This window comes from Thermobia domestica, chromosome 3 (genome assembly GCF_964235325.1).
Source record: "Thermobia domestica chromosome 3, izTheDome1.hap1.1, whole genome shotgun sequence".
Taxonomy (NCBI): Eukaryota; Metazoa; Arthropoda; class Insecta; order Zygentoma; family Lepismatidae; genus Thermobia; species Thermobia domestica.
Genome location: NC_137456.1, coordinates 41,892,954 through 41,908,447, shown reverse-complemented (window position 1 = coordinate 41,908,447; position 15,494 = coordinate 41,892,954). Strand labels below are relative to the sequence as shown.

The 15,494-nt window shown below is 38.3% G+C and overlaps 1 protein-coding gene across 1 annotated transcript in view; it reads right to left on the bottom strand.

Moving 5' to 3' along the window:
* LOC145681424 (uncharacterized) overlaps positions 1-14,970 on the bottom strand; it is a 38,991-nt gene extending 24,021 nt beyond the window's left edge. The window contains exons 1-2 of the mRNA XM_081753070.1: positions 14,872-14,970; positions 626-2,785 (exon numbers count right to left, since the gene is read on the bottom strand). Of these exons, the coding sequence (XP_081609196.1) occupies positions 626-2,785; positions 14,872-14,934 (2,223 nt within the window). The 5' untranslated portion in view covers positions 14,935-14,970. The remainder of the gene's footprint in view (positions 1-625; positions 2,786-14,871) is intronic.
* Between the last annotated feature and the right edge of the window lie 524 nt (positions 14,971-15,494).

Here is a 15,494-nt window from a genome sequence, read left to right as displayed (position 1 = left end):
GGAAATTGTACTACAATTAACCGAAAACAGAACAAACAATCAGAGAGTAACTCCATTCCTGACAGAACTTCTCTTACTTCCGGAAGGGATCATTTATTGAATTACTAACCATTCCTCATGTGGTATATCATGGCTATATGGTTAGTGTATGCGTCTTTGATGCGGATGTCCCGATCTCGATTCCTGATGGTAGCTCATGTTCGGATCCCACGTTAAGATGTAGGTCTACATCTCATACATCCTCAGTGCTGAAAGGGTAGGCAAATCTCAATTTAATGAAGAAATATTAATAATTCCACGTAATAATCAATGTCATTCAAATCAACCTAGAGAAAATATTTAGACGGAATTTTGCTATCATGAATATCAGTACCTCCTAATGTATCAATTGTAACCTAATCTTGATTTTAATATTAACGGAATAACCTCCTAATCAAACCTCAAACATTACCTCGATATTTTTATTGTTATTACAAATAACAACTTCTCTTCCTATAACAATGTTTGTTCTTATGTGTAACATTTTTCATAATCTTTACTGTGCTCAATCTGATTATTTAGTTATCATATTGAAACACATCAGTTTGTTCTGAATATTTAAAAAGAGTTCAAAAATTATACTCACCGTATCTTTAGGTAAAACCTGGCCATAGTGATTGTGTCCATATTTGGTGTACAGTGGTTGTATAAGTCCAGAACTACTTCCTTTAGCAACTTCGTTACTTACTTCATCATGTCCGTACTGCTCCCTCAATTGTTGTATTTGACTGCCATCTAGTTGGTCAGTGGCTTTGTTATTAATATCCCCCGGTACTTGCAGGCAGCCACCAGGGTTCAGAAAACTGGATGTGTCACTAGTTCGTCGATCATTGACTTGTTGTAATTGACCATTTCCAAATTGATCAGCAGCTTGGTTACTAACACCAACAAACCCATTACCTTCATTCACTTGTTGTAATTGCCCTGCTCCTCTTTGGCTTGCAACTTGGTTATTAACTGGACCCCATCCAGTTTGATCAAGAGCCTTGCCTGATGTGGCGGACCTGACACCAGTTCGTTGATTGTTAACTTGTTGTAATTGACCATTTCCAAATTGATCAGCAGCTTGATTACTAACACCACCAAATCCATTACCTTCATTTACTTGTTGTAATTGGCCATCTCCTCTTTGGCTTGCAACTTGGTTATTAACTGGACCCCATCCTGATGGATCAATAGCCTTGCCTGATGTGGCGAACCGGACACCAGTCCGTTGATTGTTAACTTGTTGTAATTGGCCATTTCCAAATTGATCAGCAGCTTGGTTACTAACACCACCAAATCCATTACCTTCATTTACTTGATGTAATTGGCCATCTCCTCTTTGATTTGCAACTTGGTTATTAACTGGACCCCATCCTGATAGATCAATAGCCTTGCCTGATGTGGCGAACCTGACACCAGTCCGTTGATTGTTAACTTGTTGTAATTGACCATTTCCAAATTGATCAGCAGCTTGGTTACTAACACCACCAAATCCATTACCTTCATTTACTTGTTGTAATTGGCCATCTCCTCTTTGTCTTGCAACTTGATTATTAACTGGAGCCCATCCTGATTGATCAATAGCCTTGCCTGATGTGGCGAACCGGACACCAGTCCGTTGATTGTTAACTTGTTGTAATTGACCATTTCCAAATTGATCAGCAGCTTGGTTACTAACACCACCAAATCCATTACCTTCATTTACTTGTTGTAATTGGCCATCTCCTCTTTGATTTGCAACTTGGTCATTAACTGGAGCCCATCCTGATAGATCAATAGCCTTACCTGATGTGGCGAACCTGACACCAGTCCGTTGATTGTTAACTTGTTGTAATTGACCATTTCCAAATTGATCAGCAGCTTGATTACTAACACCACCAAATCCATTATCTTCATTTACTTGTTGTAATTGGCCATCTCCTCTTTGGCTTGCAACTTGATTATTAACTGGAGCCCATCCTGATAGATCAATAGCCTTGCCTGATGTGGCGAACCTGACACCAGTCCGTTGATTGTTAACTTGTTGTAATTGACCATTTCCAAATTGATCAGCAGCTTGATTACTAACACCACCAAATCCATTATCTTCATTTACTTGTTGTAATTGGCCATCTCCTCTTTGTCTTGCAACTTGATTATTAACTGGAGCCCATCCTGATTGATCAATGGCCTTGCCTGATGTGGCGAACCGGACACCAGTCCGTTGATTGTTAACTTGTTGTAATTGACCATTTCCAAATTGATCAGCAGCTTGGTTACTAACACCACCAAATCCATTACCTTCGTTTACTTGATGTAATTGGCCATCTCCTCTTTGGCTTGCAACTTGGTTATTAACTGGAGACCATCCTGATAGATCAATAGCCTTGCCTGATGTGGCGAACCTGACACCAGTCCGTTGATTGTTAACTTGTTGTAATTGACCATTTCCAAATTGATCAGCAGCTTGATTACTAACACCACCAAATCTATTACCTTCATTTACTTGTTGTAATTGACCATCTCCCCTTTGGCTTGCAACTTGGTTATTAACTGGACCCCATCCCGATAGATCAACAGCCTTATCCTTGTCTATTTGACCATATCCCTTTTGTGCATCACCTTGGTTATTTACCCCATGCCATTCTGATAAACCCCATACTGATGGTCTTAAACCAGCATCATCATTATTAGCCTGCTGCATTTGCCCATTTCCAGATTGTGAAGGGACTTGGTTATTTACTCCGTATCTGTTAATTCCTACATTTTGTGTGGATGGTCCCTGTAAAGATAAAGGATAAATAGAAAATATGATGCAAAATAAAGTTGCTTGATACATTTCCTGAACATTTGTATCGAATTATTTTACATTTACTTCGATATAGCGAATAGCTAGCACCAATAATTTCCATGCGCTTAGTTTTTTTTTTTTTTTGCCTACGATGCGGTTGACTCCATCATGACTAAGGAACATATTAGTCCCATTTGTTTAAGTTGTTCTAAAATGGTTTCGAATCAGTTTAATTATTTCAATTTTTGATGGATGTTAAAGATACAGAGACTACCTAAATAAGCTGGGAATATAAATTATCAATAGGCCTATAATTCAAAGATGTATCAAAAAGTATGGCGAATTTTAGAGTTACTGAAAAAAACGTACAAAAATAAATATCTGAAACTGTATCATCTTTGACACACGATATCACATTAACGTTCGTCATAAGAACCACTGGAAACCAAACATACATTCCAACGTGACACCAAATAGTCATATTCTTTGCAAGGAAATGTTTCTCCAATTTTCCTAACAAGGTTAAATAACATGTTGTGAATCTTCCAGTGCATCGAAACGCAACGCATGGCGGTATTTCTTTAGAGTTCCAAACAAATGGTAGTAGTAAAGGGGTAAATCAGTGCTATGTGGAGAACGGTCAAGAATTTCTCAGTTGATAGTCATAATGTTTGTATAGGTCCGTTGAGACGTGTTATCATGCAGTAACAACACCTCCCTCTCGTAGTGTCCCTTTCCTGACGTATGGCTGTTTTCAGTTTGTCCATGGCTTCCAGTATGCGTCCGCAGTAATGTTCGTACCCTTTGCCAGAAATTCAATATGAATAACACCCTGATGGTTCAAAATCACAGTAGACATTGTTTTCTTGGCAGATGTTGTGGTCTTGAATTTCTTAGCCGGTGGAGACACAGATATATCCATGTAACGCTTTCGAGTTTTGATTCAGGTGTCCACGAGAGTATTTGGGTGTCATCTCCCGTTATAAAGCGATGAAGGAATAAATTTCCTTCGTGGGCATATTGCATGTGCAGTGGCGTAGCTAAAGGCTTGGGGGCCTTCCCGCAGACAGCGTGGAGTGGGGCCCCTTCTTTAAGTCCCACTTTATGGTTTGGGGCCCTTTATGGCTTGAGGACCCCCGCAATGGGGGGTCTGTGGGGCCCATATTTACGCCCTGAGCATGTGGTTTATCAGAAAAATGTCCATTCGAAAGTGTTTTGGTCTTCATTCAGCACACACTTTCCTGAAGTGAAGTTAGTCACAGACGATACTCCTCACTGAACAATATGGGATTTGCAACATCTGGAATGTCATGCAACCTCTATGACCTCACAAATCATAGCATTGATGACAAAATATTCCTGTTGATAATAGATGTAATCTGCCACTTCTGTCATCATCTGATTACAGACCTCCTATCATGTGCGAATACGTTACACCAGACATATATTTGTTTCTGCGATATAATACTCTCTGTATAGACCTCCACTAATTCTCGATTAATGCCCGGTGGTGTTTGGCCGTTGGCCCATAAAAATCGAAGAAGAAAGCGGACCTACTCCATCCTATAATGTACAAGTCTATGTGCCATCTTTAACTTGCTCTCGGTATCAGTTACGTTCACTTAGAAGGCTGTAATTGCTGTCAGACTATCCCCTTCTCTGGTATCTGTAACATACAAAAAATAACTACCTATACAAAAAAACTCTGGGTTTGAGAGACAAATTCATCTTATTTTTTATATATCATTGTAGTTGTAATAATCAGCCGCTGGTTTTGCATAAGTTTTGCTGTTCTTACAAATTTGTGAAGAATATAGGAAGTACTTCTATTGGAATACGCAAACACAATAATTGCTAGCACTATGCAAAAGTGTTATCATTGGGAGAGCTCTTTATGCTTATTTGTTTCAATAAATCCCTTAGTGGGCATAGAGGCATGTAAAGGTAACCAAGAAAGTTCTGACATTTATTCACTCACCATCTCCGAACATCAATATGTCACTTAAGACGTACCTGAAAGATCAAAAGTAGTCCCAATCAACATCGACGACCTTCTGCCAATGTTCTGGAAGACCATGGATTTCATCGCGATAAAACGTGATGGACCGTGAAGTATCAAGTTTCCTTTCCACCTCTACTAGGGATTTGAACTGGCACCCTCTAAGTTGACTGTCCAAGGAATTGGATCCATTTTATTGTCCATTTGAAATGTAACAGAAGGATCTCATTGCGATTCAGAAATGCTGGCTCCAAACAAGGTCGCCGATCCCGTGGTGGCCGGACCCCGGAAGCTCATGTGAGCCCCCTATTGTATTTATGAATATCCAATATTTGGCATAATTTGAATGCAATTTGTCTTAAAACTCTCATATATATATACTACCTTCTGCATCTGAATGCCCGCCCCCCAAATTTACAGAGAAATCGGCACCCTTGGCTCCAGAGTTTTGAGTCTTTCTTGAACACGGCTCAACTGCTGACAGTATACAGTTGCATTGATGCTTTGACCAGCTGGTAGCAGTTCTTGATACACGATGCTGCGAGCAGTCCACCAAACACACAGAATGACCTTTTTCTGGTGCAGTGCTGGTTTCAGCTATTTTGGAACCGGTTCATGGGATGATAACCAACGATGGTGGCGCCGTGGAGCTTCATACAGGATCCACTTCTCATCACATGTCAACATTCTGTCCAGAAATGTCTTGTTCTTCAAACGAGACAGCAAAGAAACACATTTGTCTGCTCGTGCTGCCTTCTGGCCCGAAGTCAAATCATGTGGGATTCACCGACCCAACTTATAGTGCTTCCCAACTTGATGAAGATGTTGTCGAATAGTTTGTCCACTCACATGTCTGGCCATTGTTCGACTCAATTGTTACCTGATGATCTTCATTTTGTACATGTGTTGGCCTTCGGCATATGGTGCTTCTTCGAGTGTTTCGTCACGGTGCTCAAGTTTGTTAAACCAGCGCTGCACTGTCCGCGTAGTCACGACACCTGGCATTTCTTCCGCCCCGCTGCAGCGGCTTTTGACCCCAGTTTGAACTCGTACAGCATACACGCCATTATGACGCTCTGTGGAGGTACCATGTTTACTCTGTCCTTACGCAAGTTCACGGTGTAACTGAACAGGCACAACCAGGTAGTATGTTGGATATACTCACACCAACAACTATCCTTTGCCATTTCTCCATTCGCATTGAACTCACGATGTGAGAGCCAATGGAACACATACCACCACAAAAAGCGACAGAACTTTCTGGATTATCTTTATATTTATCGTAGGTCGTAATTAGGTGACCTTTGAGTGTTCAACTTGCGATGAAGATGGTCGGAAACTACATGTCAGTTTTAACCTAACAACTCTAAATATGTTCTTTTCCTTGGTTAAAATTCTTACGGTACAGAAGAGGTTAAGGAAGAGAAACGGTGTGACAATGACAGCCATCTGACAATAGATTAGTCAACTAAAGTAATTCCGCCTAGACTATCCTAATCGTTCATAGATTATTAATCCAGAAATTAAACTTTGATTTTAGTTTCGTAGATAACATTTCATACTGCACTATAATTCTAAAATGTCTCTGTTTATACGTAAAGATTTTGAATAGTTTGAACTGTTAATTGTAACTCTCTGTTACAATGTACCCTACAGTAAATAAATTCTGAAACGACGATTTGATTCTTAATATATGTCGTATAATGGATTTTCTTCTGCAGGAAGGTGGCCACAAAGCGCGTTACACCTGAAATAAATGCATATAACAATGTAAGATGTTAAGATATTTGAGATTTGAACCACCTATCCTGCTCATTGGTATAGCAACAACTCTCCTCACGGGAATTTCCACGTGATTACCACGTAATTGCCACGTGAGTGATCACGGAGGGAGGAAAATAAAGACTGTGCATTTACCAGTTCATTATCTTGCCTTTTCATGTTTGGTGAAAAACAATGGCAGATACCAGCGACTTCAGTTTGAAGAAGCTCTTACTGGCAAGTGTAGGGGTGCATGAACGGACGCACAGCCACGAAAATGTTCCGTATGTGATGGATAGGTTTTGTGAACGGTTCGATAAGAAGGTACCAATTCGTCAGACTTTGATGACATGGGCGAAGAAAGTTTTTTTTTTTTTTTGCCTGGGAAGTGTTTTGGATAGCCCTCGCTCTGTTGCCCGTCAACACGAAAGGAAACGTGTCCAGAAGTTAGTGCTTTAGTGATGTGTTCACCCTGCAAATCAACCAAAAACTGTTCTGCAGAACTTGAAATTGTAAGGAGCAGAATACAGCTTCACATGAAAATGAACTTAGGCCTGCATGCATTCCGGACAATGGCACTAAATGAACTTACCAACGATACCTTAAATCCTGGACAGAAAGAATACAGGAACTTATTGAACCCCTTCCTCACCACCTCTATTCAGAAGTGCGTTCGTTTCTCTGCTGAATGTTTTATTTATCAGAGTTCGCGGAATAGAAACGTCTTCATATGAGTAAAGGCACTTTCTGGAGACTTTGTCCAACAAATGCTTTTAAATTTTGACTTCAACTATGCAGCCGATCTGAGTACAATCAATGTCTAACGTAGTACCTTAAGTAAGTGAACAGATATTGAAAGTAGAAGTCCGGAACGCAGTTGAACTAAAATTGAATAATTTATTTTCATGTATGATCTAACTTGTTCAGTGGTGTCATTTCATATAGCATGAATGTTTTATGTAACTTCATGAATTATTTGTGTTTGTCTGTATCCATTACGTAAAGTTTCTCTGCCCTCTACATTCTATCACGCTATCTCCCACAGCGACTGTATATTCATATATATATTGGGTGTTTCAAAACAACACCGACAACGTTTGGGAGGTGATTCTTGACACCAAAATGAGACGAAAAGTATAGACCAACCTGGGTGCACAAATGCTTCTTTTCGGAGTTATAAGCTTCCCAAAAACATGAAAAAATGAACTTTAAAGATCCATAGCTCAAAAACAATGGACCTACCGTGGTCGGGTCAAGACTTTTCTTAGGAAATAATATGTGCTCTATCCAAAAATACATGTTTCAAAATCCTAAGGTAGTCACGTAACGATTTTTGTACAACTAGTTTGGTTGCTGGCATATAATCTGAAGTACCCATTAACTACCTCTATAAAAATTGTTGCGGAAGTTCTGAAGGATTCTGAAGCATGTATTTTTGGATAGAGCACATATTAGTTCCTTAGTAAAGTATTGAACCGACTACGGTAGGACCCATAGTTTTGGAGCTACGGACCTTCAAAGTTAATTTTTTCACGTTTTCGGCAGCCTATGACTTCGAAAGGAAGCATTTGTACACCCAGGTTGATCTATACTTTTTGTCTTATCTTGGTGTCAGGAATCACCTCCCTAGTGTTGTCGGTGTTGTAACATAAGGGGCCGTGGTGGCTCAGTGGTAGATTGTTCACCTCTGGTGATAGGGGTCCTTGGTTCGATTCCAGCCCGCACCAAGTGAGTTTTGTGGGCAAACAAAGTGTGCATGGGTTTTCTCGCGATTTTCCTGTTTCCTCCCATTTTCTTCATTTCACGATTTAATTCATTTCTCATCATCATCATCTCCTTTAGCCTAACCGGCATAAGCGTGGAACGTGAAACTAAAGATTTCAGTTAATTTCATAAACATGGCCTATAATGTACTGGATTGTCACATTTTTGTGCAGTACGAAGAGGTACGCAAGAGTAATATAACCTGTTTTAACTCCTGTTTTTATAAATGGTGTGTGAAAATAAAACTAAAAATATTAACATATACCAGTATCACGTGTACGTCACGTAAAGGAATTTGATTTCAATGGCCTGATGTTTTCACAATTAATATTGAGACCTGAAGTAATAGTATCTTCTATAACTTCCGTTTTTAACAGAGAGATTAGAGTAGAGACGGAATATATTATTGCGAGGCTTATGTAATTCTAGAAAACCAGTTGTCGTTATCTATTATCGTTTTTCATTCTATAGTGATCAACGCTAAAGCGTGAGCGGTTGATTTCTGCTACTTTCGGTTTGAATAAACTGTTACAAGAGACGATGGAACATTTTTTTAAGAACACTAAATCGATTCCAGAAAGCGCTTCTCCCTGTTCTTCAAGGTCGCCGATTTCTCTGTAAATTTGGGGGGGCTTTCATATGCAGAAGCTATATATATGAAGATTTTAAGACAAATTGCACTCAAATTATGCCAAATATTGTATATTCACAAATACAGTAGGGGGCCCACATGAGCTTTGGCGGACGCGGGCCTCCTTCCCCCCCCCAAGATCGGCGCCTTTGCTATTCTTATCGTTTTTGCTCAAGTTAAATAAATATTGAAAACAGATTGTGGTAGATTTTTATTACTGGATGAAATGTATTCTTGCAACGATTAATTTGATTCCAGGAAACCGATTTCCGCTATTTATTACAGTTTTTATTCTATTAGCCACTTTGTTAGCGCTCGCGTCAATTACGTATAGAGTGTACCACGAAGTTATTGACATACGGGTCTTCGAAGTAAAAGATCCGGGTTCGATTCCCGGCGGGAGTTTATGTAGATCCATGTCTCTTATAGCGTTGATGCTGAACCTAAAATGGACGCTAAATCTCAAACCAACAACAAAAATATTGAGACATACAGTATAATATAAGTAGAGATAGTGTCCATTGTTGAAGCAAGCGATCCTACCTCTCAAAAATTTCAATCCCAAATTATAGGGGTAATTCCCTAATCTCCGACGAAACATAATGTTCTATAAAAGAACCGGTATGATTAGTAAATATTTAAAAAATGCAGGGGGTCTCAAAATTCCCGTGGCAGAGGATAACTTATTATCAGTTTCAACAAAATGTAAAAGAGGAAACCGTCTCCAAATATGTTGTTCAAAAAGTGAAGGAAATTTTTAAAATTGGTCGAGCCGTTTGGGCTATACACTGTTTATGCACCCAATGTTAAATGAACATACAACGTTGCCATTTATCTGTTCCAACAACATAAGTGAATGAAGTCAATGTCTTTTACACAAACGTGTCGATGGCCAGTCCCCATTTCAAACATGCCCCCATTCACAATACTTTTACAAAATTTATGATGTAATGACAATACTTATGAACATAAATATGACGTAATATTAAAAAAGACAACAACGCAATATATAAGCATCAGAAAGAGACAAACTACAGGATAGCATGGGAAGGAGCAGAGGACATAGAATCAGAGAACAGGACATTGGTGAGAAAATGGAAGAGACCAGAAAAATTATGAAGGCAGGAGACAAGGTGATGAATTGTAACGAAGGATTCCTGATTTATAAAGAATGGGAGATAATTCTACTCTAAGAAGAAGAAAGGAAGAGAAAGAAGAAAGAAAGAAAATAAATTAATAAGGGAACATAAGGATAATTAGAGATCAAGAATGTATCCTGCAAAAACGTATATTTTTAATTGGATAAATACGCAACTGTACAAGTGAAAGTGAATAACGCAAATGTTACTTTTTAATGAACGGGCGAAGCCTAATTAAAAGTTGTTCTCCGGGAAGTATATAAGAGATAACAAACTCCCAAGCAGCCAGAAGGAGTTGGAAGTCTGATGAAGACACAGTTATTGTGTTGAACCTGTTACGTGATTGCCTGTTTTATATATATTATCACATAGTCTTGCTCAGTGTATTGTGTTTAGTTTCAAAACTATTTCTACAACATTTGTCTGAAAGCAATATTCCACGATCTTGAAGTATATTTCTTCATTTTTGTATTTACTAGCTCGTTTCGTCATAAAGAAATGTGTTAATGAAAACAGTGAAGTTTCCTGCGTTCAGAAACTACAAAACTTATCTAATATCCTTACCCCTTTTTCTTAGGATAGATGAACCACTGTCATTGCGGATGAGATGAACCACATAGGAAAGTGGTCCATCCATCTGTCGTGCTATATGCAACTAGTTTCAATGATTTTTTTGACTTGTGGTCTTTAGATTCATTTATGGTGAATGGTTCATGAATTTTATCATTTGCTTTTACTTATTGTTTGTAATGTTTGAGATGGAAGGGCGAAGGAGCAGAACAACTTACTTTTAATATTTCAATTTTTTTTCTCCTCCGTCCTTAAATATTTTTACACTATTTTAAGGTTTGTAGATATAGAGAGATTTAGAGCTAACATTATTTCCCAAACACAAGGAAGTGGCAACATTATTGTGACAAAAAATACAAATACTTTTCTTCGTGCACTGACAAGCACTATTGGTTCAAAAATGTCCTGAAACTGATTTGAGTGGCAAAGCGATAACATTCCATCATAATCTTGTGTGTTTGTGTGGAATCTTCAATCGTACTCATAATTATTTCTAAAATACTGAAAGATCATTAAGTATAAACCAACTATCTCTTCGAAATCTATGCCATCAATGCAGTACATCAGCAATCCAATATTCATGTAGTATTTTGTATTTTGAAAGACTTTCGTTTGTCAAATTGAAATCTAACACACTATACTTTCTTATTAATTCAAAAAGATACAGACACTTTACATTTATAAATTTGCAACATGGGGTTGATTTTGCCCACTTTTAATCCCTTATACTTGATGGATTGCAACGTGAAACAATAAGGTTATGTCTCCAAATGGAAGGAAAACACATACCAAATTTTATCAAAATCGGATAGTGTTTACGAGAGTTATCGAGCAAAAAATGTACGGGTGGGCACACACATGACCGTCGAGTCGAATAGTAGAACTTTCGCAACGCTAGCTTCAATAAATGTACATATTTAGTAAAGATACAAGAAACATTTACTTAAGACAAGGACTTCTCAGCTTATTCAATGTAAACACGTTTTCTCATATACTGATCCCAGAATCGTTTGCACTGTTCATACAGTAGTATTATGTAAAAGTCTGTTCGGTTGAAACGTAAGGGCACGCCAAAATGTAACGAGGAAAGTGCACATTCTTGTATCTGGAAACCTTAGAAGAGTTTGAATCTGTTTCGCAACAACACTGTTTATTTGATATGATGAAGGCCCAAAGAAACAGTTTGCTGAACTGACAATATTGCTTTCTCTCTTAACATACAACTTGTAGAACGCCTTACCAGTGCGAAACCCAAGCGACAGGTGCGATTGGAAAAATTCAATTTTAGATTCATTTATTTCTAACAACTTTCCTTTCTCTCCATTTTTTTTTTGTATCTTTACCCGCAACGAAGTTAGCCTAAGGCTTATATTTTTGATACACCTAGCATCTATACTCGTAACGGAATTGGCCTAAGGATCGGATTTCTGATACACCTGATATCTATACTCATAACGGAGTTGGCCAAGGCCCAGACTTCTGATACACCTGGTATCTATATTCATAACGGAGTTGGTCAAGGCCCAGACTTCTGATGCACCTGATATCTATACTCATAACGGAGTTGGCCAAGGCGCAGACTTCTGATACACCTGATATCTAAACTCATAATGGAGTTGGCCAAGGCCCAGACTTCTGATACACCTGGTATCTATATTCATAACGGAGTTGGCCTATTGATCCTAACATTTGATATACTCTGTATAAGTATCTAAAAGAGTCTTCAATTCTTCATTCGCCGAACCTTCTTTAGAACTCCCATGAATATGGTATGACTTCTTCAGTGAACTTTTTACCCGCCCTCTTTATGTTGGATAGTTTCCGAACTATTGGCGTCCGAAAGTCATTTTTCCACGCTTTCGGCACCTTGTAGATCTGAAACTATGTCCGATAGCCGAAAGTTCAAGAGAACTTTTTTTCTTGTCTCAGTAGCAGGAGTCACCTCCCAAGAGTTGTAACACTTATTTTGCAACACCCGATATATGACTTCATTCCATCACGATTGACTTCCAAAGTGGCTGGTGTGGTTATTAGGGGAGTGTCAATGTAAGAAATTTCTTTATGCATATTAAATATAAATTTTCTTTATAAATCTATACCAGGTAGACTAGATACTGGTATCTAAAATGTGCATTGTTTCTCATTGAATAAATCAGGAATTCCAATGTTAGCTTTCTCCGTTCCCGTATTTACCAGCTAACCTTGATTTTCCTTAATGAACGTGTTATTGCAAGCGTAACTACAGACCCTCGTACCAGGCACAGTACCACTATGAGACACCGCTCCCTATAAACATAATAAAATCTCTATGTACTACATATCTATGAAATTAGCAAATAACACCATGGAGCGTCAACCTCGCCTTAATTTTATGAAATATTGCTATCTGTAATCTCATCCCATTCTGTGATTCATGTAATTTAGATTCTTGCATGAAACAATGATGGAAGTGACAAAGCAGAGCAAGAAATCTTAGAAGATGCTGAGTTTGTAGGTTAGCAATATAGGACTAGGATTTCCAACCAATTTACTTCAAGCAGAATTTGTGCACAATGTACAAAAATATTAACTAAGACATCCACGTATCTTTACTTAATTTATTGCCTCAACACCAAAACAAATCTTTTCTTGAAGAAAGAAACTTACCAACGATAGCCACTCCACGAGCTCTTTGTTTAAAACCACGGGCTCTAGATGATTCGATTCATTCTTGTTTTCTGTAGTTTAGGTTGGTCACACGATTTTGTTTCCGCCTACCCGCCCAGCTGAAACTTCGTGAATCAAGCGATGTTGCTGATGTTGACGCGCATCCTTTTTGCGCAGCTTTCGTATAGCCAATTTCATCTGTCAAATCCAAAGCTTGCTAGACAGATGAATTTTCTAAACTTATTACCTTCTAAAATATTATTATTCTTCAGACAAATTCCAGTATAATACTTAACGGTGTATGTGGTCGGCGCATAACATTTAGAAGTACAGGTAGTGGGCATTGAAACTGAAATACCACTGCAAATAGCATAGTACGTTCGCGGGGTTCATCAGAGTCATCTGGTAATATATAACGTACTTTTGGGCAAGAGTCACGTGTGCGGGTCCTCAATAGTCACTCCAGTAGAAGAAGTTCTTTATTTAACGTAAAATCGTGTGTGTAGAGCGGTATAAAGGGGAACCTAATCTACTTCAAAACAGAGGAAGTAGTAGGGGCGCTTCTAGCAGGTGCATCTGTGTCTAAAAGTGCAGCACTTTGTGAAGTCTCACGAGCTACAATATCCACGGTGATGTGTGTATATAAACAGGAAGGACAACCCACATCCAGGAAGAGCAACAGCAGGAAAAAAACGGAACTTTCTGAAAGGGACGTCAGGACATTGACTAGAATTGTTGCATGGAAACGAAAAGCCTCCGCATCAGCAATCACCGCAGAAATGAATATACACCTCTCAGAACCTGTGTGCACAAAAACATTCCGTCGAACCTGCATAAGGCCAATATTCAAAACAGGGTTACTATACTGAAGCTTTTCATCAGTAGCACAAATGACATAAAACGAATAAAGCGAATTCAGTGGTGCCAGAAGCATAAAACCTGGATGTGAATGATCTAAAAAAAAGTGTCGTATTCACGGATGGGTCAAGCTACTATTACCGAAACAACCGGGGACTTTTAGTCTGGACAAGTCCCTATGATGAATAGAACCTCCTCAAGTCGTATTGCTGCTGTACTGGCCGCCAAAGGCGCCTCAACTCCTTCTTAAGTGCAAATTATGGCTTTCTACCAAGTATTTCAATTTCAATGTTCACTAACTGTACATTTGTTTGAGGGTGACTCGAATGTGTACTTGTCATAAAATAGCTGTCAAGGGAAATCCAAGGTTGGTATAAGTCTTTGTCGACGAGAATGTAGTTAGAATCTCTGCTTGCATACTTCTATCGAAGCAGGAAGTAGTAAAAATCTAGTACAATTCCAGGTCTAATATTGTCTTATGTAGAGGAAACTTGTAAAAAATATGATATTGCGAGAAAATGTTTTCGATGTGGATTCTACGTCTAAAGACCAGGTTCTACCACAGACATCATCCCGTTATTGCAACCGGAAGTGGTAGATTACATTTTCCGGTTTTAGTATCTAGTCTCAAAACTTTGGAAGTCTACTGTAAGTTCACAATATGAAACGATACTCATCTGATAAAAATATTTTTAAAAAAAGAACTTACTTGTAATAAAGATAGCAATAGCAGTAGAAGTAAATCCTTAATCCTTGCCATGATTAGATGCATGAGTCCATCGGCTGCTGTGACTCAAACATGGGCAAGATCACTCGTTTGGGTTTTATAAAGAACACTACTTCACATACGTCATCATATAGTGTGTGCAACATTAACGAACCATTAACATTCGGTCATTTCGATACATTAAAAGGCGTTAACTACATATATGAGACCACTTTTTAATTACTTGTTATTTAATTTGAGACAATAGCTCAGAATAAGTTTAGTATATCCTCTTCACTATAGATCTGAAAAATCAATAGCTTTTGTAATATTGGAGATTTGATGAGTACGAATAACAACCAGTTTCTAGACTAGTTACTTATTAACGATTAATTGATCCTCAGGTCTTAAACAAACTATAAACTAGTAATTTTTAAAGTAAAAGTAATTTTTTAAAACCATATATCCAGATATAGGTGTGATAATCCATAAACAACAGTTAACTAACTCATTAACTCTCCTGAAGTGTATCACATCCTGTAAATTCTGAGTAAATTCTTAATAAATTTTATTATGATTATCTCTGACTATATGCGTCTAAAATGCATCTCTCTTTACTGTGATGA